Source organism: Oncorhynchus kisutch, linkage group LG3 (assembly GCF_002021735.2).
Source record: "Oncorhynchus kisutch isolate 150728-3 linkage group LG3, Okis_V2, whole genome shotgun sequence".
NCBI classification, from domain to species: Eukaryota; Metazoa; Chordata; class Actinopteri; order Salmoniformes; family Salmonidae; genus Oncorhynchus; species Oncorhynchus kisutch.
In genome coordinates, this window is record NC_034176.2 from 42,239,275 (window position 1) to 42,266,141 (window position 26,867).

General features: G+C 41.9%; 1 protein-coding gene across 1 annotated transcript in view; it reads right to left on the reverse strand.

The window, feature by feature from the left end:
- The window catches only part of ipo11 (importin 11), a 232,990-nt gene that overhangs the window by 112,963 nt on the left and 93,160 nt on the right, over positions 1 to 26,867 (reverse strand). The window contains exons 17-22 of the mRNA XM_031806455.1: positions 26,294 to 26,327; positions 26,092 to 26,132; positions 25,760 to 25,876; positions 23,737 to 23,850; positions 20,244 to 20,359; positions 18,797 to 18,873 (exon numbers count right to left, since the gene is read on the reverse strand). Of these exons, the coding sequence (XP_031662315.1) occupies positions 18,797 to 18,873; positions 20,244 to 20,359; positions 23,737 to 23,850; positions 25,760 to 25,876; positions 26,092 to 26,132; positions 26,294 to 26,327 (499 nt within the window). The remainder of the gene's footprint in view (positions 1 to 18,796; positions 18,874 to 20,243; positions 20,360 to 23,736; positions 23,851 to 25,759; positions 25,877 to 26,091; positions 26,133 to 26,293; positions 26,328 to 26,867) is intronic.

Genomic DNA, 26,867 nt, shown 5'->3' on the forward strand with positions numbered 1-26,867 from the left:
CTAACTAACTATATAGATAGGTCTCATCTAAAATAGCCCTCATTTATAAGACAGTTCTTATTTGATTAATGATCGGACCCATCTGTGAAGCTAGCCACAATAAGGATTAGCCACAAGAGTGGACTTTGTGGTTAGCCTTCAAAATAAAAGTATGTCATTGACAGTGATGCAAATGAATACAAATAGTAGACATAAGACATAATTGAATAGATCATGCTAGACGAGGTTGGAACGTTGTTATATAAAATCAAATAAAGACAATTTGTTAATTTCACAAAAATCTGTTGAAATCACACTGGATGTATTATACTTCAGAATTGCATTGGGGGCATACTTGTTTCACTGTACAGTCTTACCTATGGATTGTGGCTCAATGACATGGGTTTACTCTGTGACACCCAGAGGACATTAGTGTCTTTGCTCTAATTGCGGGACTCTGAAACAATTGTGAATTGAGCCACATTTACTGGCAACCTATGTGTATTGAACACTATTCCCGGTGGAAAATACTGCGTGGATGTTTTGGAGTCTAATAACTCTGACATTGTTGGGAAAAAACAGCTTGGGTATTGAGTAGTCTGATAACCATTTTCATTGAGCCCCAATCCTTAGGTAAAGCTGTACAGTGCAATATGAATGTCAATACACACAATAGGCCGGGAAGGTTATTTCACACAGTCACAGTCCCACGATAAGAGCTACAACGCTAATATTTGCGTAAACACTTCACAGTTGTGTTCTGTAGGTGTCAACGAGTAGACTGATACCTAATTTCATTGCTTCACATTCCAACCTTGTTTAACATTATCTAGTCTAAATATTGCATGATTCCACCAATTGTAACCTTCTGCATCACTTTCAAATCCTTATTGTGGCTAGCTTCAGAACACATAACCCGTTCCGGAAGAGCCTCATTTGCCAGATGAAGCTAGCTGGCTGCTTATAACGTTATCTTTGGGCAACAAGGTTAAGTAGCTTGGCTAGCTATTTATTTTCATGAACTGAAGTTCAATTTCAATAGGAGAACAACAAGTGGCTACCTAGCTAATACTTACAAGGATTCCTAAATCATTGTTTAAAGTAATGAAAATGACTGCAGTTTCATCTGGTCATTGCTTTCAGGCTGGTTTTATTGGTGCTAGCTAGGTACCAAGCTAAAGCTAGCTACCCTAGAAGTTACCAACGCAGTATTGGAAATACTTTTTTGTACAGCTATCACAGTGCTATTGATCGTAGTGGTGGTGCTTGGCTCGCATGTAAACATTCAGAACACACAACATTCTATCACAGAACTGTGTTATTTGACATGTCAAATTAAAAGCTTATTTAATATATTTGGACACGCAAAGACCCAAACGGCGTTCCATAGTATGTCATGAAGCTAATAGCAGTGACGCTATTACTGTGCAACTCTGGTATGGCAACATGTGTACCGGTGCTCGACCAGTCAGCAAAAGCCAACATCACCCACGTGATGAGAACAATGAAATGAATACCATTATCTTGCCGTTAATGGATTTCGCCTTTGGAGTTGTTGAAATTTCACTGACATTTTCTTACCCTTTCAAATGATTGCTTGACTTGTTGACTGCTCAATCCACACAGCGGACATTGTGGGCTAGGTTAGGAATGCTGTGTTGCGCAACATTTTACGTGGCGACATTACATCATGTACCTATGTCATATAGGTATGCACGTAGGCTTTGACGTTGGTTTTGCTCATCGGTGTTAAACTAGACATCGGGTCGATAACGATGTTGGCATTTTTAACTAATACCAGCCGATTCCGATATGTTCATCGATATATCGTGCTTCCTTATAAATAATTTATGAACACTAAAAAATGCATTAACATGGTAAAGGGTGCTGAAAAAGGCAGAACACCTGGGAATTAGTTGGTAAGGTCTGGAAGGATTATGCTAGTCTTAAAATCTATGCATGGCCAGTGACATATACATCCTAGACCTTTAAAAGGTTTGCCTTCACCATTATGTGTCCCACTCACAGTTAAAACACACCCCATATGATTACCCAAAAGACAACAGGAGCAACAGCATAGATTATTGGAATAATCTGTCTCTGTGCAGTGCTCATTTAGAGCAGCCCAGAGGCCTATAGTCTCCAAGTCTCTTCAGGCCTATGCCCAAAGCCAAATCAACGAAAACCCAGGAGGAAAGAGCCGAAGTGCCACGGGCCAAACCAAAAACAAGCCAACAAGGATCCCTGTGGAGGTGCCCCAGGGCAGATGACACATATCCACTGTATGAGGCAGTTAGAGACAGTATGATTACTAACAAAAAAATCCTTCAGCAATGGTTTGGAAGCTAAAAAATAAATACCTTACTGTGATTGTTTTCAATTGAAATGGCAAAGATACATTTCTCTAGCAAGAATTTTGCTAGGACTGTCTGAGTGGGGAGGGAAAACTGAAAATGAGTTATTGGCAGAGAGGTTTGAAATTCTTTCTTATTGGCCTATTAAGTAATTAGGCCAAAATTCCATCCCACCAAAACAGGATGACGCTACGATGACATTGCCATTTTCACAGTACTATTCCAACCTCATAGTATGGAAATATACATGTACAGCTGAAGTCGGAAGTTTAAATACACTTAGGTTGGAGTCATTAAAACTCGTTTTTCAAACACTCCACTAATTTCGAGGTTAAATAAACTATAGTTATGGCAAGTCGTCTTCCCAACAATTGTTTACAGACAGATTATTTAACTTATAATTCACTGTATCAAAATTCCAGTGGGTCAGAAGTTTACATACACTAAGTTGACTGTGCCTTTAAACAGTTTGGAAAATTCCAGAAAATTATGTCATGGCTTTAGAAGCTTCTGATAGGCTAATTGACATCATTTGAGTAAATTGGAGTTGTACCTGTGGATGTATTTTAAGGCCTACCTTCAAATTCAGTGCCGCTTTGCATGACATCAGGGGAAAATCAAAAGAAATCAGCCAAGACCTCAGGATTAATTTTTTGTAGACCTCCACAAGTCTGGTTCATCCTTGGGAGCAATTTCCAAACGCCTGAAGGTACCACGTTCATCTGTACAAACAATAGTACGCAAGTATAAACACCATGGGACCACGCAGCCGTCATGCCGTTCAGGAAGGAGACGCATTCTGTCTCCTAGAGATGAACGTACTTTGGCGCGAAAAGTGCAAATCAATCCCAGAACAGCAGCAAAGGACCTTGTGAAGATGCTGGGGGAAACAAGTACAAAAGTATCTATATCCACAGTAAAACGAGTCCTATATCGACATAACCTGAAAGGCCGCTCAGCAAGGAAGAAGCCACTGCTCCAAAACTGCCATAAAAAAGCCAGACCACGGTTTGCAACTGGACATGGGGACAAAGATCGTGCTTTTGGGAGAAATGTCCTCTGGTCTGATGAAACAAAATAGAAGTGTTTGGCCATAATGACCATCATTATGTTTAGAGGGAAAAAAGGAGAGGCTTGCAAGCCAAAGAACACCATCCCAACAGTGAAGCACGGGGGTGGCAGCATCATGTTGTGGGGGTGCTTTGCTGCAGGAGGGACTGATGCACTTCACAAAATAGATGGCATCATGAAGGGGGAAAATGATGTGGATATATTGACTCAACATCTCAAGACATCAGTCAGCAACTTAAAGCTTGGTCGCAAATGGGTCTTCCAAATGCACAATGACCCCAAGCATTCTTCCAAAGTTGTGGCAAAATGGCTTAAGGACAACAAAGTCAAGGTATTGGAGTGGCCAACACAAAGCCCTGACCTCAATCCTATAGAAGATTTGTAGGCAGAACTGAAAAACATGTGGGAGCAAGGATGCCTACAAATCTGACTCAGTTACACCAGCTCTGTCAGGAGGAATGGGCCAAAATGCACCCAACTTATTGTGGGAAGCTTGTGGAAAGCTACCTGAAACGTTTGACCCAAGTGAAACCATTTAAAGACAATGCTACCAAATACTAATTGAGGGTATGTAAACTTCAGACCCACTGGGAATGTGATGAAAGAAAAAGCTGAAATAAATCACTCTACTATTATTCTGACATTTCACATTCTTAAAATACAGTGGTGATCCTAACTGACCTAAGACAGGGGACTTATACTAGGTTTAAGCGTCAGGAACTGTGAAAAATTAGTTTAAATGTATTTGGCTAAGGTGAATGTAAAGTTCAGACTCTTCAACTGTACATAAAACACAGGGAAACCGTTTTATTAGTTACTGGACTGGGTCTTTATCAAAGAGTCACATTCTCAGCAGACCAATGCTGCTTTACTCAAGTAGCCTAGCTGCTACAAATGAATGATTGGATATTTCAACATACACTAGCCATTGACATAATCTAAAAGTTATACCCAGGTGAAAATTATCCTCTGAATATCTTTATTTCAGCACAATGCCGGCTACGGTGAGACATGAGACTTCTACAGGTTTTAATTGTTCCCTGAAGGGATGGAAGAATGGAGTGAGTGCAAGTAAACTAATAGAACGCTTTGATAAAGCTCCATTTCAATTCCGTTGAGGATCCTTTCACAGAGGGAAATTCACTTTGGAACGTTGGAATGCACTGGGAACGTGTTAGGGGAGGATGTTGGACGTTTCGTCTGAAAAAGGGTTCTTCTTACTACTAATGGATGAAATGATGGTATTAGACAGTGAAGAGGAAGAGGCGGGGAGAGACAAGAGAGAAAGGGACATGCAAAGAGAGGAGAGAGAATGTGAACGATAATCTCCAAATAGGCTGTTTCTAAATAAACAATTTTAAGTGCAGTATGATCCTCATAGCTCCAGAGACAGGTTCACAGCATGACACACACTAGTCCTAAAGCAGTCCAGGCATGATGTGGCCCGTCAAGTGATTTCACGCTCCAACGTGCATAATCCTTTCTTCAAATGTATATCCATATTACAGCAGGGATCAACTCAATTCAGCCGCGGGGCAATTTCTTCTTGAGCGGATGGTCAGGGGACCGGCCCGGAACATAATTAAAAATCATTTGTAAACTGCAAATTGACCGCAGGAAGCCCAACAGATATAATATTTGACTAAAACAATCCTCTCAAACCTTGTTTACATTTGTATACGATCATTCTCTATTATGCGTGGGAATACTCTGGAACGGCTTTCCAATGTTAAAACCACTTGGAGCTGATTTGCTGTTTTTTTTTTACAGTCCAACAATAAAAATAAATATATAACTCTGCTCAGAAAACTCGGGGGGCCAAATAAAATAAAAATAAATCAACTGTGGCCAAGCAGTTAGGGAACCCTGTAATACAGATTAATTGCCTGGGCATCAGCAGTATTTTGTCTTTTTAACAGGATTAGGATATGGCATTCACTTCACCGAGGATACTTGTTAATACATTCTAAATGGTCAGTGTTTCCCCTATATTCATTTAGCAGTGGTGGGCTACTGCTGGTAAATCGTTGCCGCCACTCCCCAAAATTTGGGGTTGGTAAAATCAGCGTAAACTTAAATGACTAAAACCAGATAAAATTACGCAGAAAAGTTAATGGAGCTATACATGTTAAAAACGATCATCTTTGAGAACTAAAAAACACCAAAATAAAAACTAAACAATCAGGGAGAATCAAAAATCCCCAAAATGTCATGCCTATGGTTGCACATATTGGGGAATATTCAGGAGGTGGAAACTTTCCATGGGAAGAAAAAGGAGTATATGGGAATTAACAGAAATACATGCTAATTAATACCATTTAAATGTATGTATATATATGTATATGAAAATGGCAACATTTTGTCAACGTCCACTCCCCTCCCCTAGCGCAGGTGAGGAATGGCACTACAATTCCCTCAATTCCACACACACTGATTTTCTCCCCTCGGGTGGTGCATCAGACTGGGTTCTCTCACGCACAAACATCCACGTACACACACACACACACACACACACCTAGGGAGGTTTCTCATGGCTGGATATTAAAACATATAGCCGCATACACCCAGAACACGCCAGGGGGTTATGGATCAGGAGAAGTCAAGGACTTAAATAACACTGTTTCTAATGGCTCTAAACCATTTAACTAATAACTATGTAACTTTTCTAATGACATGCAAAAACCTTGGGAACTTTCACCAAGCAGTTCATTTACATTCATTGGAAATGGTGAAAGCCAGCTGATAAGCTGTGCACATACAGTAGCAATATCTTCCAGGGACTGGTTCATAAGAATATCAATATGAGAAAAAAGGCATTCAGGGAGAGAATAAATTGAATTGGATTTCGCGGCTGCGTTCAATTTGGGAAGGACAATGTGGAGTTAAAGGTTGGATTTAATAAGGCTTGCAAAAAAATCGTAAAAACTCCAGTGTGAGAGAACGGGGGGGGGGGGGGGGGGGGGGGGGGGGCAGCCGAGTCAACACTTTAAAACCAAAAACATTAAAGTATCAAGTTTGAACACCCCTACAACTCTCTTTCTGATGGGGGCTGAGAGCAGTATGTCAAAGTAATTTGCTAAACAAATCGCAATAGCAAGGTCCATTGACAAGTCTTCACCTTTCCTTAAAAGTTACTTGTCCATGAGATACCAAGTTGAATTTTAATACATTTCATGGGTTTGGACGACCGTGCCAGACGGAAGCCCTGCCTTGTTCTGGCTGTTGGAGAATCAGAGATAGTCTTTTAGTGAGCTACCTGTACTGGGGTGATCAGATGCAATACACAGCCCTCTTTCAAGTGACTCACCTGTATCTCCAACTCCCCAAGCACATCACAACTTTTACCAGGTGTACATTGTTCACTAATTGTCTTGTCATTCAAACCTGCCTGCTGACCTGCTGAGTTGGAGATAAATGAGATAATTGTTTTGAAAAGAATGTCTAAAATAGTCTGTGCGGCACTTTTATGATTAGTCCATCTGTATGACCTTTGTGGTATTGGAGACATCATTCTCTTGCTCTGACTCATTCTCCTTCCTTTCCCTCTCCTCCTCAGCGTCATTAAAGCGGAGGTAAGACAGGGGCAAAGCATAGGCCCCGTGAAGATATTCCATGTGGGCCTAGAATTCACTTGAACATTAAAAAAAATATATCCAATCAAACTACTGGCTGCTACAAAACATCACTGAGCTGGATTGATAAACTAGGTCTTTGCATTACCGACAACAGCTGCAAAGGTACTGATAAAAACATTGACAGAAGATAGGAGTCTGGCCCTGGGCAAATGGTGGAGACCGGCAGGACTAGGAATTATCGGACAAAACAAAGTGTGTGTTCAACGCTGGGCTTGCATTTCAGTGAGATAACCATTCCCGAAACAGCTTTAATGTCTGTTGGGAACACTGAGGCTCTAAGGCTGTCGCGGTGACCGTATTACCACCAGTCATGACCTCGGTCAAATATTCTGTGACCGTTGGTAATCCCATCCAAAACTGCACAAATGAATGCCGCTGATGGTTAGTCTACTAAACTTGCTAATGGCCTGGTACTCAGCGCTCGATTGTCCGTCCCTCTAATCGCTCTCTAAACACGTCATGATCTAATTTGAATAATAAGGGAAAATGGTGATGGGTCCCGAAATGGACACGGGAAAGCCCTGGACCCAATATGCATACACTTATATTTAAAACCCGTTCCCGAAAGGACAACCGGTCCAAGTGAGGGAAGCAGCAGAAAAGCTACTTTTTTAAACATATATTTTTTTTAACTGGCAGAATTACACAGACACCGAGAAGCAGAGACAGAGAGGCTGTAGGCTAGTAGGGAGCAGAGGCCGTGCGACATGTGTGTGAGTAAGACATGGAAGGCTGGGAGCAACATAACTCCATTCAGATTCTAACCTAAATAGCAGCCTACCTGTTGGCTTTCGGTTGGTGTAGCCTTTCGTTCTCATTTCACTTCCAATTGTGTCATTTTAATTCAATCTTCCATTGATTAAATACCCCCTAACTTGGTTGCCACACAAGCAGCGCAGCAATGGTTAATTAACGGTTAATTACGGTGAGACTGGCAGTCATATGCATGACAATTACCGACAAAATAACAAAATAATTCAAAATAATAATAAGCCCTAGGAGGGTGTTGGTCCGTACCCAAATTTGCAGGTTTTGGAGGCTCCGTGACGGGGTTGAAAATCTGTGCATCAAATGGGCACTCAGGGAAAATGTGAGTTTCACAAATGATACTGAACAAAATTATTAAACAAGGATGTTGAAGTTCGTATAAGGAAATCAGTCAATTGAAATGAATTCATTAGGCCCTAACCTATGGATTTCACATGACTGGGCAGGGGCGCAGTCATGTATACATTTGGTGAGACTCTGTACCATTAGGGTGTAAGGGTGACCAGACTGTCTGTATAAGCCGTTAGACTAATTCAGAGTAAAGACACGGGGCTGCTCCTTGAGTTGACAGCAATCGCACATAAACCCCAGAGAATAGAATTCATAATAAAGCATAAATGGATGACGTCCCAAGGTGAACAAACTTTTCTAAACTACAGAAGAAGAAGCCCCGTCCTCTATTGAACTTCAATCACATCAGTAAACAAGGTTATGTAAAACCTTAGACTGTGCAATCTAATCCTCATCCTGGGACAATAACCGGAGTGAATTATTTGCCTCGCCAAATTTAAATAATGGGTTATAGCAAGTCATGGATATTTGCATTTATTGTTGTGTACACAGAAGGACAACGCATAATTTAACTAAGCGAGGCTTAACTTTTAAAAACTAGGAGAGCCCTTTGTTCCCCATGGTTCACAGAGCACTCCATGCCTTTGTGCAACAACCCCAGCGGAACAGCCATGGCCTGATAACACAGTGGGCATAAAGATCAGACCATGAACATGCTCATACATCACTGTGTCCATAGACCACCAACACTCCAACTGCATTAGGTAGCTAGAGTATGCTAGCTAGAGACCAACAGCTTCATAAGAACCAAGTAGCGCTGTTGTTCATGACCAAGCCCCCTAACACAGCATCAACAACAAGATGGCAGAAGGAGCTTCAGAGTTAGTGAAAAGGCTAGGGTGCCCTGTGGGAGGCGGGCTTTGAAAAGTCATGTCTGAGCAGAAACCTCAGAGAGAGAAAGACAGAAGAGACAGGCATGGCTCAGCATAGGCGCCAAAAGCAAGTTTTTAGGGCGCTCTCCATAGGTCCTAAACGTTAATGATGTGAAGGCAACAAAAACATATCTCTGGAACAGGCCTAGAGTAGAGATTCAGATGAAATACAGTAGAGGGAATAGAGCAGTGGTCACCAACCTTTTCTGAGTCAAGATCACTTTCGCAGTTTAAAAGAAAGCCGAGATCAGATTTGTTAAGAACATTACTTACAAAATGTAACAAATCAAATCGCATGTCACATGCGCCAAATACAACACGTGTAGACCTTACAGTGAAGTGCTTACTTAAAAGCCCTTAACCAACAATGCAGGTAAGAAAAAATATATTAAAAAATAAAAGTAACAAATAATTAGCAGCAGTAAAATAACAATAGTGAGGCTATATACAGGGGGTACCAGTACAGAGTCAATATGCGTGGGCACCGGTTTAGTTGAGGTAATATGTACACTAACGTTTAAAAGTTTGGAGTTACTTACAAATGTCCTTGTTTTTGAAAGAAAAGCTAATTTATTGTAGCTGGAAACGGCTGATGTTTTTTTATGGAATATCTACATAGGCGTACAGAGGCCCATTATCAGCAACCATCACTCTGTACGCCTATGTAGATATTCCAATAACACATTGTGTTAGCTAATCCAAGTTTATCGTTTTAAAAGGCTTATCATTAGAAAACCATTTTGCAATTATGTTAGCACAGTTGAAAACCGTTCTTCTGATTAAAGAAGCAATAAAACTGTCCTTCTTTAGACTAGTGGAGTATCTAGAGCATCAGGATTTGTGGGTTCGATTACAGGCTCAAAATGGCCAGAAACAAATAACTTTCTTCTGAAACTCATCAATCTATTCTTGTTCTGAGAAATGAAGGCTATTCCATGCGAGAAATTGCCAAGTAACTGAAGATCTCATCTACGATCATCTACTTCCCTTCATTAATTTCCAGGAGTTTTCTCGAAAGATGAGGGAACCATTCCTTCTAGAGGTCGACCGATTAATCTGAATGGTTGATTACTTAGGGCCAATTTCAAATTTTCATAACAATCGGAAATCGGTGTTTTTGGACACCGATTTTCTTTACACCTTTATTTAACTAGGCAAGTCAGTTAAGAACACACAACACAACGATACACTTGGCTACTAATTCATAGCAGCTGCAGCGTGAGTGGTCGTAGTACCACTCACCCTGCAGCTGCAATGAATTAGTAGCCAAGTGTATTGATAGGCGCATATTATGGTTTGTAATAGTGTTGAATAAAAACAGTGTTGACAGTTCTGAATAAAAACTTAAACATGAACTCACTCATAGAAACAGCAGCTCTATGCTGTATTCTTTGACAGTCTCTCTCTGGTCATGGTATTTAAAAAAGTTATTAAATCTCATGTAGGCTTTGATGGAAGCTGTAGCCACGGTGATTTGAGTGATCCGATTGGCCGGCTTCTGAATCAAGTGCAAACTGCGTAACACGACAAAAAGGAAAGGAGCGCAAGCCTTTATCTTTGGCATTTCTACAGAAATGTTTGGTGATTGACTAGGAATGCCTTGAAGATCGAGCAGTCGATCATGATAGACCAGTTGATGACCACTGGAATAGAGTGTAATCTAATGAAAACGCTATGACATCATCTGAAAATATGTGTTGCAGCTGATTTCGAACAGTCCATTTAGAAAGCAAAGACGTCCGGAGATACTGCAGATCCCATACAAATTAGAGAGATTCGGAGTTAAATACAGAGATCCAATTAATTCGAGTAAATGGATTAGAGACATTGTCCTATTGTCTGGTAACCTTTGTGGTTTTGTAATGTGTCTAACATTCCCCTCTGCAATAGCTGCGATTTGGGATAAAGCCTCTTTTTAAAAATACATCTCTTATCTGAACGTGATAACCCAGGTAGACCATACAAGACGTCCGACGAGATTAATGTGTCAAAAGAAAGAGAATACAAAATGGAGTCAAGCTCCTGCCATGTCGAGATCCCTCCTCCGGGTGTGTTGGTGTGGAGGTCAGTTGTCAGAATACATCAGATTAGCATTAGAGTAGGAAGTAGGAGTCTTCACTGAACACCAGGCAAAGAGGCATGAAGGTGTATTCATTAGGGCAGGAAATTGCCAGGGACCTCACAATACAATATTTTTGTGACATTTTATTTTATATTACTTTGTATAAGTCTGGCTGCAGAGAGAAAAAGCAATAAAAAGTGGTTTTGATCAGTCATGGAAATAAAAGTGCTGACATGTTGGCTCACTATTTAAAAATAAGACGGAAAACTAGCTAAAATACCAGAGTATTGCCGCAGGTACACCCGACTTGCACTTTGGAGTCAAAGTATCAATAAAATATTGTCCCAAATAATATTTCGATATGTAACTGTATAGATGTTTTCCCTCATCACTACTATTAATATTATTGTTTTTTAAAGCCTGGTCTGACATCTCAAGTAACATTGTTTTCTACCTGACTGACTTATCGTTCAGCCTGCTGTTAGCGTGCAGTAGCTTCTTTTAGCTTGTACTAACTGTTTATTATCCATCAAACTCATTAACTAGTAACATTCCCCTGCTCCAGTCCAGCGGAGACATACCAGTCATCTTCATCTGCTGGACCAGCCCAGGCTAGACCGAACATGACAATCACACCAGACTATTAGGGATATAACGATTCACCGATATGTATCGGCCCACAGTTCAAATGTTTAAGATTGCCAGTGCATCGGTCCCCAGGAGCCCAAACTGATCCAAATTAATAAAACCAATTCAAATGTTACGAATCACCGGGTTCACTGATGTTTAAAAAAAAAAAAAAATATATGCCTTATGTCTGAAAACACCTCTTATCTGATGTGACTAAATTCATGCGATCTCTCCTTCAGCATATCAAACTTTTATGCATGTAACTGTGTATGACATCGATCTACAAATCAGGTGACTGTGCACACGGTGCAGGAGACGCAGCTGCTTGCGTCAACGAGAGTTAGGCCTACTCTATCACTGTTCAAATATTCAGCATTAAGAAGTTAGTAAAAATGGCTTTCGCAACATTAAACCATAGGATTTATTAATTGAGGGACAACCAATGAAATTTGCTGGGTCATTGTTACCAAATGCGCTGTATAAAAAAAAAAGGGTATTTTACCGGCGGAGCTGTGTAGGCTCCCGGAGTGGACAACTCACATATAACTGCTGATTTTTGGTAGTTCAGTGCATTTTGTCATTTTTATATGAACAGGGTGAAGGTGTAATTTCATAACAAGGACAGGAATCATTCTTGCGAGCAGCACTGGTTGGAATGGGAGAAGAGAGCAGCTCTCCTCAATAAAGTAAAACAGTCAAAACCATTTGCTTTTGATACGGGGGTGAAATCCAAAACAATGTTATATTAACTGGCTATATATGGCATAGCTCATTTCTAAATATAAATAGACATATTACTAGCTAAAAATATTTTAAATCTACTACATTGTCAAGTTAATCAGTGGGTGATTGAGGATTTCAGATACAAATTGCTGCCCCCCCCCACCCCCCCAACCCCACCCAATAAACACAAATAGCTTCTGTAAATGTGACACACAAAAAAGCAGGTGAAAATTATATATCCAACTAAACACCAGTGCTAAGATGCAAACTGCAAACCCGGATGGCAACTCCGGGGAATCACATGAATTCATACCAGTTATTGCCACGGCACTACTGAACTCATATGACATTTTAATAACGGAATGAAAATCTTAAGGTCTTTATTTCTTCTATTAATACATGCATTTCCTAAAATGAGGCCTACCAACAGAGGCAAGCGCTTCCCTCCTAACCCGATGTGCGGCTTGTCGTATGACTAATGAGAAGGAACTGTCACTAGTTGTGAAACTGATTACGTCTGTGGAAAACCTCATTAAGAGAAGTGTCACACTTTCCATTAGGCCAGAATAGGAAAGTGGGAGAAGGACGAAAGGAGGGAGTGACGGGTGTGGCTGTTCCTTAACGCACCTAGCTGATGGAAGGAGGGATGCGGAGTACTGAGCTAGTTTCACACTGAATAAGAACACCCTTTCTGAGGACATCAAAGGTCCTATTGCATGTATCGTTGACAGATGGGTTAGTTGGTGGATCGTCTGATCAACCTAGAGCAGCAAGCAACATCGCTCATCTTTCTGTACTGTCTAGTCTAGGTTCCATAAGACACCAATTTCCATTAGAAACCATTTAAAGTTAAGCTTACATTTTACCAGAGAAAAGTAGGCTGGCTACACCAAGAAAAGTACTGGAGAAAAGTAGCTGGTCAAATCAAATCTTATTGGCAACATGCACATGGTTAGCAGATGTTAATGTGAGTGTAGCGAAATGCTTGTGCTTCTAGTTCTGACACGACAGTAATATCTAACAAGTAATCTAACAGTTCCACAACAACTACCTTCTACACACAAATGTAAAGGGATGGAATAGCGCTGTCTGCTGATAAAATGCCAATTTGTGAGTGGAGAAGTGCAACTGTCTGAAGCACAAAATTAGTCTGATGCTGAGCAGAAAGTATTTTATAGAGTTGAAGTCGGAAGTTCACATAAACCTTAGCCAAATGCATTTAAACTCAGTTTTTCACAATTCTTGACATTTAAAATTCTCTATCTTAGGTCAGTTAGGATCACCACTATATTTAAAAAATGTGAAGTATTTGGTAGCATTGCCTTTAAATTGTTTAACATGGGACAAACGTTTCAGGTAGCTTCCCACAATAAGTTGGGTGAATTTTGGCCCATTCCTCCTGACAGAGCTGGTGTAACTGAGTCAGGTTTGTAGGGCTCCTTGCTCCCACACACTTTTTTAGTTCTGCCCACACATTTTCTATTGGATTGAGGTCAGGGCTTTGTGATGGCCACTCCAATACCTTGACTTTGTTGTCCTTAAGTCATTTTTCCACAACTTTGGAAGTATGCTTGGGGTCATTATCCATTTGGAAGACCCGATTGTGACCAAGCTTTAACTGATGTCCTGAGATGTTGCTTCATTTTTGGTAGTTCAGTGCATTTTTAGGTAGATCGTCTGATCAAGGTAGATCGTCCGATCAACCCAGGGAGCAACATAACTCATATTTCTGTACTGTCTAGTACATTTTAATAAGGACAGACATTATAGGGGTGTCAACGCGGCACATCACCATTGGGAGAGCCATTCTGGGGATACTGAGGTGTGTAAAGGGAGAAAGGGGGTGAGAGGCCAACCAGCTGTATTAAAAGAGATATTAAAGCCATCTGCCTGGGAGAGAGTTTGACGGGTGTTTAGGAGCTTAAATAAGCTTCAAAACTAAATGAGTCCGTGGGGATGAGGAGGCTGTGAATGGATGGTGACTAACTGTGAGTGTCATCCCATTCCCAACACACTGTAAGAGCAGGATCTGGAGGCAAAGCCACAGAGATAAAGACATGTTACATCACATGCCTGTCTCTTCATGCTTTTCTACATTACTGAGAAGATAAAGGAACCCATTTGGACAGCAGAAAAATGGGATGTTACGAAAAGAATACTACTAGTCACAAGGCCTATTTTAGCTGCATTTATTTAAAACCTCGTTCGTTTTTTTTTTACACCCTTTTTCTTCCCAATTTTGTGATATCCAATTGCAATCCAATTAAGATCTTGTCTCATCGCTGCAACTCCCTAACGGGCTCGGGAGAGGCGAAGGTCAAGTCATGTATCCTCCGAAACATGACCCGCCAAACCCTGCTCCTTAACACCCACCCGCTTAACCCGGAAGCTAGCTGCACCAATGTGTCAGAGGAAACACTGTTTGACTGATGGCCAAAGTCAGCCTGCAGGCGCCCAGCCTATCACAAGAAGTAGCTACAGCGCGATGAGCCCTCCCCTGACCAGGACGATGCTGGGCCGATTGTGTGCCTGCCCTATGGGACTCCCGGTCAAGGCCGGTTGTGACAGTCTGGGATCAAAACATCTCCTCTCTTTATGTTGTTTGTGAGAATGTATTGGGACTGAAAGGCTATGGGGCTGCTTTAGACCTGGTTGCTGACGCACAAATCTGGGCAGGAGCAATGGCTGCCAGTTTGAAAAGAGGGAGAAGTAATTTACAGCATGGAATTCATAAAACATGAGACCTTTATGTGGGTTAATGCTGGGAGCACGCGCTGCTATTAGGCCCACTCATCGCTATTCAATAGCAACTACAGCACACCCCACTCAAGACTATCAGACTAAGACTATATGGATAGACAATGCCATTTGCAGCTGCCCTCAAGAGCCCATCTAGATGTATTTAAAAGGTGATCTAAGACAGTATCAGGGCTGAAAGTAAGGTGGTACGGTCCAGTATGACGTCCCAGCAAAATAAATAGTGGGGGATACGCCATACCGGTAAAAACATGAGCATATCACAGTAATTAAAACAAAACGTTGAGAAAAATGTAAGCTATTATATCACTTATCATTACCACATGTCAGAGGCATGAAAAATGAGAGCAACGGGTGGTATAGCCTATGCTCAAAACTGGATGTGGTTAGATGAAAAACAGACATTTTGCCAAGGCAGAGACAGGTGGCTGACAACGAGACGCACGCGGACATCAGTGGACGCATAAATTCTGGCCTAATGACAATCATCAAATGTCATTACACTTGTCGTGTTTTGTGTAACAGATGACATTCACCACTGTCTGGAGGCTGGAAATGTTGTGAGTGGATGAAAGTGCACGGGTAGCCTAGTAAAGGAGCTATTGGAGTGAAAACATGAATGGTTGTGTTCATGCCACAATAAACTTAACATTTTAAAAGTTAAATATTCACGACTAGGCTCAGATATATTATTGAATTAATTTGGATTCTATACAGTGGGGCAAAAAGTATTTAGTCAGCCTCAAATTGTGCAAGTTCTCCCACTTAAAAAGATGAGAGGCCTGTAATTTTCATCATAGGTACACTTCAACTATGACAGACAAAATATGGGGGAAAAAAATCCAGAAAATCACATTGTAGGATTCTTTATTTATTTATTTGCATATTATGGTGGAAAATAAGTATTTGGTCAATAACAAAAGTTTATCTTAATACTTATATACCCTTTGTTGGCAATGACAGAGGTCAAACGTTTTCTGTAATTCTTCACAAGGTTTTCACACACTGTTGCTGGTATTTTGGCCCATTCCTCCATGCAGATCTCCTCTAGAGCAGTGATGTTTTGGGGCTGTTGCTGGGCAACACGGACTTTCAACCCCATCCAAAGATTTTCTATGGGGTTGAGATCTGGAGACTGGCATCAACAACTGACTGTTGTTGATGCTGAGCAGCAATTACAATAAGAAGTATTTTATACGTTCGTTTACAAAACACAGCAATTGTGTTAGCTTTCTGCCATATTTGAGAAGTCAAAGCTCGTCTTCCCCTCTCCCTTCATCTCCGAGCATTTGTTGTGCATGTCTGGCACCTCCTTGTGTACTAAGCCGGTAATACCGTATATCCCAGTACAAGAGAAGGACAGTTTGACGATATAAAAATCTAGATACCAATCAACCCTATTTCTTGACTTTCACTCTGCAGTCTACATGGTCAGATGGATGCAAGAGATGGTGACATGATGATTTCCACAAGCAGTCTATAATTACACTACTAGTTTGTAGTATGTTTATTTGTGTATCTTTTGTTAGCTAGTTGTGTTAGCTAATGCTAAAAACAGGTTAGGTGGCTAGCTAACTTGCTAAAAGTACTTAAGGTCTGAGCACACAGCTACCTAATATCAAATCAAATTTTATTTGTCACATTCGCCGAATACAACAGCTGTAGACCTTCCAGTGAAATGCTTATATACAAGCCCTTAACCAACAATGCAGTTAAGAAAAATAAGTTTTGAGTAAAACAGATACAGTAAGTAACAAATACTTAAAGATCAGCAGTAAAATAACAGCAGCGAGGCTATATACAGGGGATACCAGTACAAAGTCAATTTGCTCCATGTTATCGACAGAAACACGGCAAACGTTGTTTAGGATCCATCCTCAAGGTGTTTTTAACATATATATTCGATAATATATCCGTCGAGGCAATTGGTTTCTCATAAGAAGCGCTTGGAAAAATGGCTACCTCATTATTTTACGCAAGATTTTCTGCGGGAGACACCATGTGACCACATGCTATATATGGTCCCTTACAGCCATTCTTCAATGGAAATGCCTAAAAAGACGTCACAATGCTGTAGACACCTTGGGGAATACGTGGAAAACGTAAGCTCATTCACAGCCATATAAGGAGTCATTGGCATGAGGCGGTTTCAAAAAATGCGGCACTTCCTGGTTGGATTTTTATCTGGGTTTCGCCTGTAACATCAGTTCTGTGGCACTCACAGAGAATATCTTTGCAGTTTTGAAAACGTCAGTGTCTTCTTTCCAAAGCTGTCAATTATATGCATAGTCGAGCATCTTTTCGTGACAAAATATCTTGTTTAAAACGGGAACGTTTTTCATCCAAAAATTAAAATAGCGCCCCCTAAATCCAAGAGGTTAATGTCCTGTTGGTAGGATATTTGTGATCGTAGTTTGTCTATTTTGTTATCCAATGATTGTTCATTGGCTAATAGGACTGATCGTAGAGGCAGATTACCCACTCGGCGTCGCATCCTTACAAGGCACACCGACCTACGTCCCTGATATCTCCGTCTTGTTCTCATGCCAATGACAGGAATTTTGGCCTTGTCGGGTGTCTGAAGTAAATCCTTTGTGTCCGACTTGCTGAAAGAAAAAAAACTTTGTCCAGTACCAGGTAAGTAATCGCTGTCCTGATATCCAGAAGCTTTTTTCGGTCATAAGAGACAGCAGCAGAAACATTATGTACAAAATTAGTTTTCAATTAACGCGAAAAAACACACACAATAGCACAATTGGTTGAATGCCCGTAGAAAGGGAGCCATCCCCCCCGGTGCAATTATTAAATCATGTATAGCATGGTACTAGTGCTTGTGAAGTCCTAGATAAACATGTTGTTTGTGCAATGGTATCTTCTAAAATCAGAGAAGAATTGTTACAAATTCCCTGCCGGTGACTCTTAGCACACCATCTCATTCTCACAGCCCTCTCTCAGGGACAAAAACTCTGCAACTTTTGAACTCCAGCATTAGGCTCCCTTTCCCCTCTAGGCTATGGGTTGTAAACGGACCCTTCACACCTCTGTACCTAGCCAAACCGATTGGCTGCTAGAGTTCATGGTTGCCAGGGGCCTTGACACAGTGGGGTCAGCCAATCACAGGCATTTCTGTGATTGGCTGCATCCAACTTTCAGTCTCCTTCAAGCAGTCACAACAAGATCAGCAAACTCATCTCTGGCCTGCACAACAACAGCTGGAGTCGTATCTGGACTGGACTTGTGGGATGGTGTGCGTGCACAAAGTGAGTGGTGTGACGTTTCAATTTTGTTCGTAGTTAGTTGTTACCATTGTTGTACGCTGCCTCTATGTACAGCTGTATTGTAATATGTGCATGTAGCAAACACATTTTCATACAGTCTTTCCCATGTTAATAGTCTTAATAGCCTCAGTTTTAGTATTGTGTACAGTGTATTCATTAGCTATTTTGTTTTGAGTTGGATTGAACAGAATAAAACCATCAGAATGGAGAAAGTCACATTGAAATCACATAGAATTTGTGTTGCCAACCTAGGGTCATGAACTACTCCCACAATCATTCACAAATGCATCGTCAACATCAATAATGTAAAACTCACCCAGGAGAGCCGACATGTTCTGGAAGATTCTCAGCAGCTCTGGGGTGATTGCCGGACTATTCTCCAACGTTACCAACCTGTAGGTCGATAAAGGGATGGAGGAGAGAAAGGAGGGTGGAGAGAGAGAGGGGGGTGCATGTGAAATGGAGAAAGAGGACCCGAGAGTTAGCGTCACAGAAGCATTTAAAGCTGCTGACCAGACCATAACAGAGCCCTAGATTAAGCAGACGCTCTTATCCAGAGCGACTTAAAGAGTAGTGAGAGCATACATTTTCACACTGGTCACCAATGGGAATCGAACCCACAACCCTGGCATTGCAAGCACCATGCTTTACCAATGGAACAGAACAGACAACACTACAAAAACTGTGTTTGAGACTCAGAATATGTACATATCTATGGCTGGCGGAGAAACGTCAATGTGTCAATGTGTGGCTGAACCATAAAAGAAGAATCTGTCTGAATGAGTCAATCAAACTCAAAACCATGACAATGGTTCATCACAGTCAATTGAGTCAGTCTATTGAGAGCAACTCAAGCTCAGTCTAGCACATCACTGCAGACGTTCTGCCCTTTGAGATGACAATTTAAAAGCAGACAATGTGCTTGTTCAGAGACGGTCCTGTTTGACACACCGGCTCAGAGATAGGACGCGTAATCCCTCTTATCACTGCTAACCATGTGTAACTAGGCCAACGTCATCGAAAGGCACAACAAAAGACGAGCCACGCTAAGGCCTCAGCGTTCAAGCTTTTGCAAGCCAGACAGGCTTTCCACAATAGGATCGTTTACTACAAAATGGCTCTGTAAGGAGAACCACCATTTTGAACAAATGTAAAAAAAAGTATTTTCAGAGCTCTGGTCGCACGGGAAAATGGGCAGTGTGTGTTACGCCTACTTTGAAGTTATCGTCATCGCCCATCAGAGGGCATGTATGAACGTGAAAGAGTGATTGAAGGAAAGAGAGAACGAGGAAGAGAAGGACAGAGATAGAGAAAGGGGAGAACAAAAAAAAAAAACGAGTGACGGACCGCGAGACAGAACACAAAATAGAGTGCGAGACAGCAGGTGAAAAAAAAAAGAGAAGCTGTTGACACAAATGACTCGGTAAATGAGGTAAATACGTATTTCGGTCACAACTGTTTATCTGGGAGGAAGCAAAGGCAAAATCAACATCACGTAAGCGGGGGGGGGGGGGGGGGGGGGGGGCGAGAGCGCATAATGGGAGAGAGAAAGCAGAGGGAAGAAAAAGAGGGAAATATCTAAGAGGGGAGTGAGAGAGAGAGCTACAGAGGGTGGGATGGAAGAAAGGTGAGTGCTGTAAGTGCCTGATAAGCGTCTGCCTTTAGAAGAGTGACAGAGACCGTTAGTATCAGTCTGCTCTCAGGGCTGAGTTTGTGTGTGTTTGTCTCTGTGTGGAACTGTTTGTCTCTGTGTGTGTACGTACCACAGCTCCAGTCCGTCCTCTAGCAGGTAGACATGCGGTGGTTGCGAGACATCTGTACTCAGCTGGATCACAGGAAGCAGGAAGAGATACAGGTTCTTACTCTCTGCTCCCAGGCCCTGTGATGACATCACAAAAGGTTTTACTACAATTTGCACTCATTTATTTTTTATTTTATTTCACCTTTATTTAACCAGGTAGGCAAGTTGAGAACAAGTTCTCATTTACAATTGCGACCTGGCCAAGATAAAGCAAAGCAGTTCGACACATACAACGACACAGTTACACATGGAGTAAAACAATAATACAGTAGAAACAGTATAAACAAGTCTATATACGATGTGAGCAAATGAGGTGAGAAGGGAGGTAAAGGCAAAAAAAGGCCATGGTGGCAAAGTAAATACAATATAGCAAGTAAAATACTGGAATGGTAGATTGGCAATGGAAGAATGTGCAAAGTAGAAATAAAAATAATGGGGTGCAAAGGAGCTAAATCAATTAATTAAATACAGTAGGGAAAGAGGTAGTTGTTTGGGCTAAATTATAGGTGGGCTATGTACAGGTGCAGTAATCTGTGAGCTGCTCTGACAGTTGGTGCTTAAAGCTAGTGAGGGAGATAAGTGTTTCCAGTTTCAGAGATTTTTGTAGTTTGTTCCAGTCATTGGCAGCAGAGAACTGGAAGGAGAGGCGGCCAAAGAAAGAATTGGTTTTGGGGGTGACTAGAGAGATATACCTGCTGGAGCGCGTGCTACAGGTGGGTGATGCTATGGTGACTAGCGAGCTGAGATAAGGGGGGACTTTACCTAGCAGGGTCTTGTAAATGACATGGAGACAGTGGGTTTGGCAACGAGTATGAAGCGAGGGCCAGCCAACGAGAGCATACAGGTCGCAATGGTGGGTAGTATATGGGGCTTTGGTGACAAAACAGATGGCACTGTGATAGACTGCATCCAATTTGTTGAGTAGGGTATTGGAGGCTATTTTGTAAATGACATCGCCAAAGTCGAGGATTGGTAGGATGGTCAGTTTTACAAGGGTATGTTTGGCAGCATGAGTGAAGGATGCTTTGTTGCGAAATAGGAAGCCAATTCTAGATTTAACTTTGGATTGGAGATGTTTGATATGGGTCTGGAAGGAGAGTTTACAGTCTAACCAGACACCTAAGTATTTGTAGTTGTCCACGTATTCTAAGTCAGAGCCGTCCAGAGTAGTGATGTTGGACAGACGGGCAGGTGCAGGTAGCGATCGGTTGAAGAGCATGCATTTAGTTTTACTTGTATTTAAGAGCAATTGGAGGCCACGGAAGGAGAGTTGTAATGGCATTGAAGCTTGCCTGGAGGGTTGTTAACACAGTGTCCAAAGAAGGGCCAGAAGTATACAGAATGGTTTCGTCTGCGTAGAGGTGGATCAGAGACTCAACAGCAGCAAGAGCGACCTCATTGATGTATAAGGAGAAGAGAGTCGGTCCAAGAATTGAACCCTGTGGCACCCCCATAGAGACTGCCAGAGGTCCAGACAGCAGACCCTCCGATTTGACACACTGAACTCTATCAAAGAAGTAGTTGGTGAACCAGGCGAGGCAATCATTTGAGAAACCAAGGCTGTCGAGTCTGCCGATGAGGATGTGGTGATTGACAGAGTCGAAAGCCTTGGCCAGATCAATGAATACGGCTGCACAGTAATGTTTCTTATCGATGGCGGTTAAGATATCGTTTAGGACCTTGAGCGTGGCTGAGGTGCACCCATGACCAGCTCTGAAACCAGATTGCATAGCAGAGAAAGTATGGTGAGATTCGAAATGGTCGGTAATCTGTTTGTTGACTTGGCTTTCGAAGACCTTAGAAAGGCATGGTAGGATAGATATAGGTCTGTAGCAGTTTGGGTCAAGAGTGTCCCCCCCTTTGAAGAGGGGTATGACCGCAGCTGCTTTCCAATCTTTGGGAATCTCAGACGACACGAAAGAGAGGTTGACCAGGCTAGTAATAGGGGTGGCAACAATTTCGGCAGACAATTTTAGAAAGAAAGGGTCCAGATTGTCTAGCCCGGCTGATTTGTAGGGGTCCAGATTTTGCAGCTCTTTCAGAACATCAGCTGAACGGATTTGGGAGAAGGAGAAATGGGGAAGGCTTGGGCGAGTTGCTGTGTGGGGTGCAGTGCTGTTGACCGGGGTAGGAGTAGCCAGGTGGAAAGCATGGCCAGCCGTAGAAAAATGCTTATTGAAATTCTCAATTATGGTGGATTTATCAGTGGTGACAGTGTTTCCTATCTTCAGTACAGTGGGCAGCTGGGAGGAGGTGTTCTTATTCTCCATGGACTTTAACAGTGTCCCAGAACTTTTTTGAGTTAGTGTTGCAGGAAGCAAATTTCTGCTTGAAAAAGCTAGCCTTGGCTTTTCTAACTGCCTGTGTATAATTGTTTCTAGCTTCCCTGAACAGCTGCATATCACGGGGGCTGTTCGATGCTAATGCAGAACGCCATAGGATGTTTTTGTGTTGGTTAAGGGCAGTCAGGTCTGGGGAGAACCAAGGGCTATATCTGTTCCTGGTTCAAAATTTCTTGAATGGGGCATGTTTATTTAAGATGGTGAGGAAGGCATTTAAAAAAGATATCCAGGCATCCTCTACTGACGGGATGAGATCAATATCCTTCCAGGATACCCCGGCCAGGTCGATTAGAAAGGCCTGCTCGCTGAAGTGTTTCAGGGACCGTTTGACAGTAATGAGTGGAGGTCGTTTGACCGCTGACCCATTACGGATGCAGGCAATGAGGCAGTGATCGCTGAGATCTTGGCTGAAGACAGCAGAGGTGTATTTAGAGGGCAAGTTGGTTAGGATGATATCTATGAGGGTGCCCGTGTTTAAGGCTTTGGGGAGGTACCTGGTAGGTTCATTGATAATTTGTGTGAGATTGAGTGCATCAAGTTTAGATTGTAGGATGGCTGGGGTGTTAAGCATGTTCCAGTTTAGGTCGCCTAGCAGCACGAGCTCTGAAGATAGATGGGGGGGAATCAGTTCACATATGGTGTCCAGAGCACAGCTGGGGGCAGAGGGTGGTCTATAGCAGGCGGCAACGGTGAGAGACTTGTTTTTAGAGAGGTGGATTTTTAATGAATATAATATAAAGCCAAGCTTTTACGGTATTGAAAATCAAAGTGTCGGCATTTCAAAATACCCTATGATACGGTTATTCGCTCAAGCCTCCCATACAGGTGCGAACACGCACACTGGGAGAAGCAATGACAAACGGCAACGAAGGGCTAAGGGGCCAGACGGAGTGTATTTTTTATTTGAACCTTTATTTAACTAGGCAAGTCAGTTAACCAATTCTTATTTTCAATGACGGTCTTGGAACAGTGGGTTAACTGCCTTGTTCAGGAGCAAAACAACAGATTTTTACCTTGTCAGCTCGGGGATTCGATCTCGCAACCTTTCGGTTGCTAGAGCGAGATTCCAACGCTCTAACCACTAGGCTGCCTGCCGCCCCGTATGTGTCATACCTGTACAAGGTGAACCAGTGTGGTGAGTATGGCACAGCGCAGCATGTTGTGTTCTTCTGATTGTTTCCAAAGCAGTGGCAGGTACTGGACCAGACAGCCTACATATGGCCGGATCTAAGAGAAAACACAATCCGATCAGCAACAACAAACACCAGAGCATTCCATTCAATAGAAACACAAAGGCCTTCATACAATATGAATGTGGAAGTCCAAATCAAATCAATCAATGTCTTTATTGTCCCATTTGGGAAGTGTGTACAGGTCCAGGTGTCAGTTGTACTAGTTAGGGTGTACGTCTTGTACGAACACAATGTCTAACGTGGGAAGTATTCTGAGCCAGACCTAACCATTCTACCTGTTGGATAATGTCCTTCTTTGTAATACTCCTGGGTGGAAATCGTAGGGTTGGAAGGGAGCAGGTCAAGATATTCTTTGTGGTAACACGATTTCAAAATATCAAGAAAGACTCCAACTGTGTACGTTCTCTCCTAAGCAGCCATACCAATGTATTCATCCCAAGTACCCAACACAAACAGACTAACTATTTGCACTGGCTGCTAATGTTCCCTGAAATGTGCTCATTTGCTGCTTGGCAATAAAAGTAAAATGAGCAAATATCAAATTAAGCCCCACTCCTCTAACAGACTGGCAACTCGACAGTAGAGCTCAGAGTGAGTTTACCATAGCCCACACACTCCTTTCTCTCCCTCTCCCTCACACACCCTCTCTTTCTCTGGCATCTTTTCTGTAAAGGAGGTGTTTAATAATTACATCTTTATTGGATTGAGTCGGAGGCATGTCGACTGAGACCAGTCGCTCTCTTTCCCCTTCGAAACTGGTAAATATGTCAGCACCTGCGGCCGCTGATTTACAACTACCTAAGTGCAATGGGCCAAAACTTATTATATGGGCCCAAACTTAATTATACATTTTTTTTATAACATTTTCATGCACTGAGTCTGTCTCTTTCTCCACTTGCTCCAGCTCCTCCACGCTTCCTGTCCCTTTCCCCTCTTAGGCTTCTTTCTCTCACTTCCCTTCTTCCCGCCCTCCCTTTGTGAGAGCTCCGCGTTTGAATGTCTTGCACCGTTACACATTTTTAAGGAGCAGAGGGAAAAAGAGAATCACAAAAAGACAGACAGCTTTCAAATGCAGCCTTTTAAAGAAGATGAGAGGGAACCAAGCCATTCTAAAGGGTGATTTGTAAATGCAGAAGAGAAAGTGAGAAGAAAAAAAATCTCCCATCTCCAAGCCATGGTTTCATTAGGCCTTTTCTACCCCATTATTTCTTTATTTTTTGCCTTGAAGAATTCCCTGTGAGGTGTAATAGAATATTCATGTGACTGCGTTCTCGCTCATAGGCAGTTAAGACAGGCGATTTAAATATAATGACAGTTGACTGGAGTGGAAGCCATTTATGAGGGAGTGAAGTCAAGAGAGCATTGAGGAGAAATAGTACCCCACTGAAAAATACAGGGGTCAAAGAATAAAGGTCATCAAAGGCTGACAAACACCGAGTAGATTTAGTAAAACAATCTGATGGTACTATTATAAAAGTGCTAGAAGGTCAAAACTATTATAAAAGTGCTAGCGAGTGAGAGCTTTCGTCGTGCTCAGTTGAACTCGGAGTTCACTTTATGACTTATGACAAACACATCATCAGTGGAAGGACGGCAGAACCCTGCAGTTGAATGCAACTGTCTGAGAAAGTGATGATGTGACTGGTTTCTTTTGCTCTTAGAAAGTAGCTTTGTTTCCTCTAGCCTGAGGGAGAGCAGGCTGAGAAATGTTGCATACCGGTTACATGATGGTTGTTCTGAACAGCAAGTGCTGTCTCCTAATAAATCAAAGGCAATGGATGCCACTGTATTTCTTTAAATATAGTGGCGTTTTTTTATCCCAGCTACCACATCAATTAGATGTGCATATCCTAATGTGTATCCTACCATGACGTATACCATTACCTTAGTAAATTTTTTAAAAACATTTTAGGCAATGAGCTCTTTGGGATTTGACCCCTCACCTGGATGTTAACCCTCTCAATGACACATGAGATCACATGGAGGACCTGCATCTTAGTGTCACACTCTGTCACCTGCTGCAACAGCTGGAATAGCAGGCTGAAAATAGACTCCAGGTACTAAAGGGTGAGAGAGGGAGGTAGAGGGAGAGAGAGAGAGAGAGAGAGAGAGAGAGAGAGAGGGGAAGGGAGAGCATTTTAACATCCCATTATCGCATACCATGCATTTACCCTCAAAAAATGTAACTAAAAAAAGCAAGGCCAATAGAAGACGATTAGCAACATTCTTTAGCAAAATTCTTTAAAAACATTTCTCCCCTAGAAAAGGCACTCACCGGTAAGAACTGTTCTGTCCGGAACTCAAAGTCGTCGACAGGTGATGACACATTAAGGAAAAGAAACTGACAGGTCTTACAAGAGGTTCATCTTCACAGAGAGACTTCACGGTGACAGGAAGAGAGGTGCATAACAATATTGATTTTTGAAAGAAGCAAAACATTTGTATTTCAGCAAAAATAGATTAAATGAAAAGGATATTGAGTTTCAGAGTTGTGGCCGTCTCAATCCGCACCTTTAGAACAAAAACAAAACATTGGTATTCTGCCAAATATGTCTGGGATGGGGCTGAATATGGAGCTGTACTCACAGTTGAGAAGACTGACTAGGAATAAGAGATGAACTTAAGGTTTTTATTGTTGGGGATTGTGATGAGTGAGGTAATTAACCGAAATGTCAGGTTTTGACAGACAACTAATTGACAGAATTGAATTACTTCAATTCAATTCCGTTCACATTTTTTCAGTAAGCTCAATGGGCACATTGCACAGTTTCTCTAGAGATAAATCAGATCAAGTCTGAACTGTAGGGAGTTGTCGTTACCAAAAAGCCAATATTATACACCGCATTTTTTAAAATAAAACTTGGTAATTAACTACAATGACCATAATCCATTGCTCCAAGTTGTCTGGTCTGTGCATTTCTTTTATACCTGCTACGAGAAGAGACAGAAGAATGCACGATCGAGAGGGAGAGCAGTTGCTTCCGGAGGTACACTACATAACCAAAAGTATGTGGACACCTGCTCGTCAAACATCTCATTCCAAAATCATGG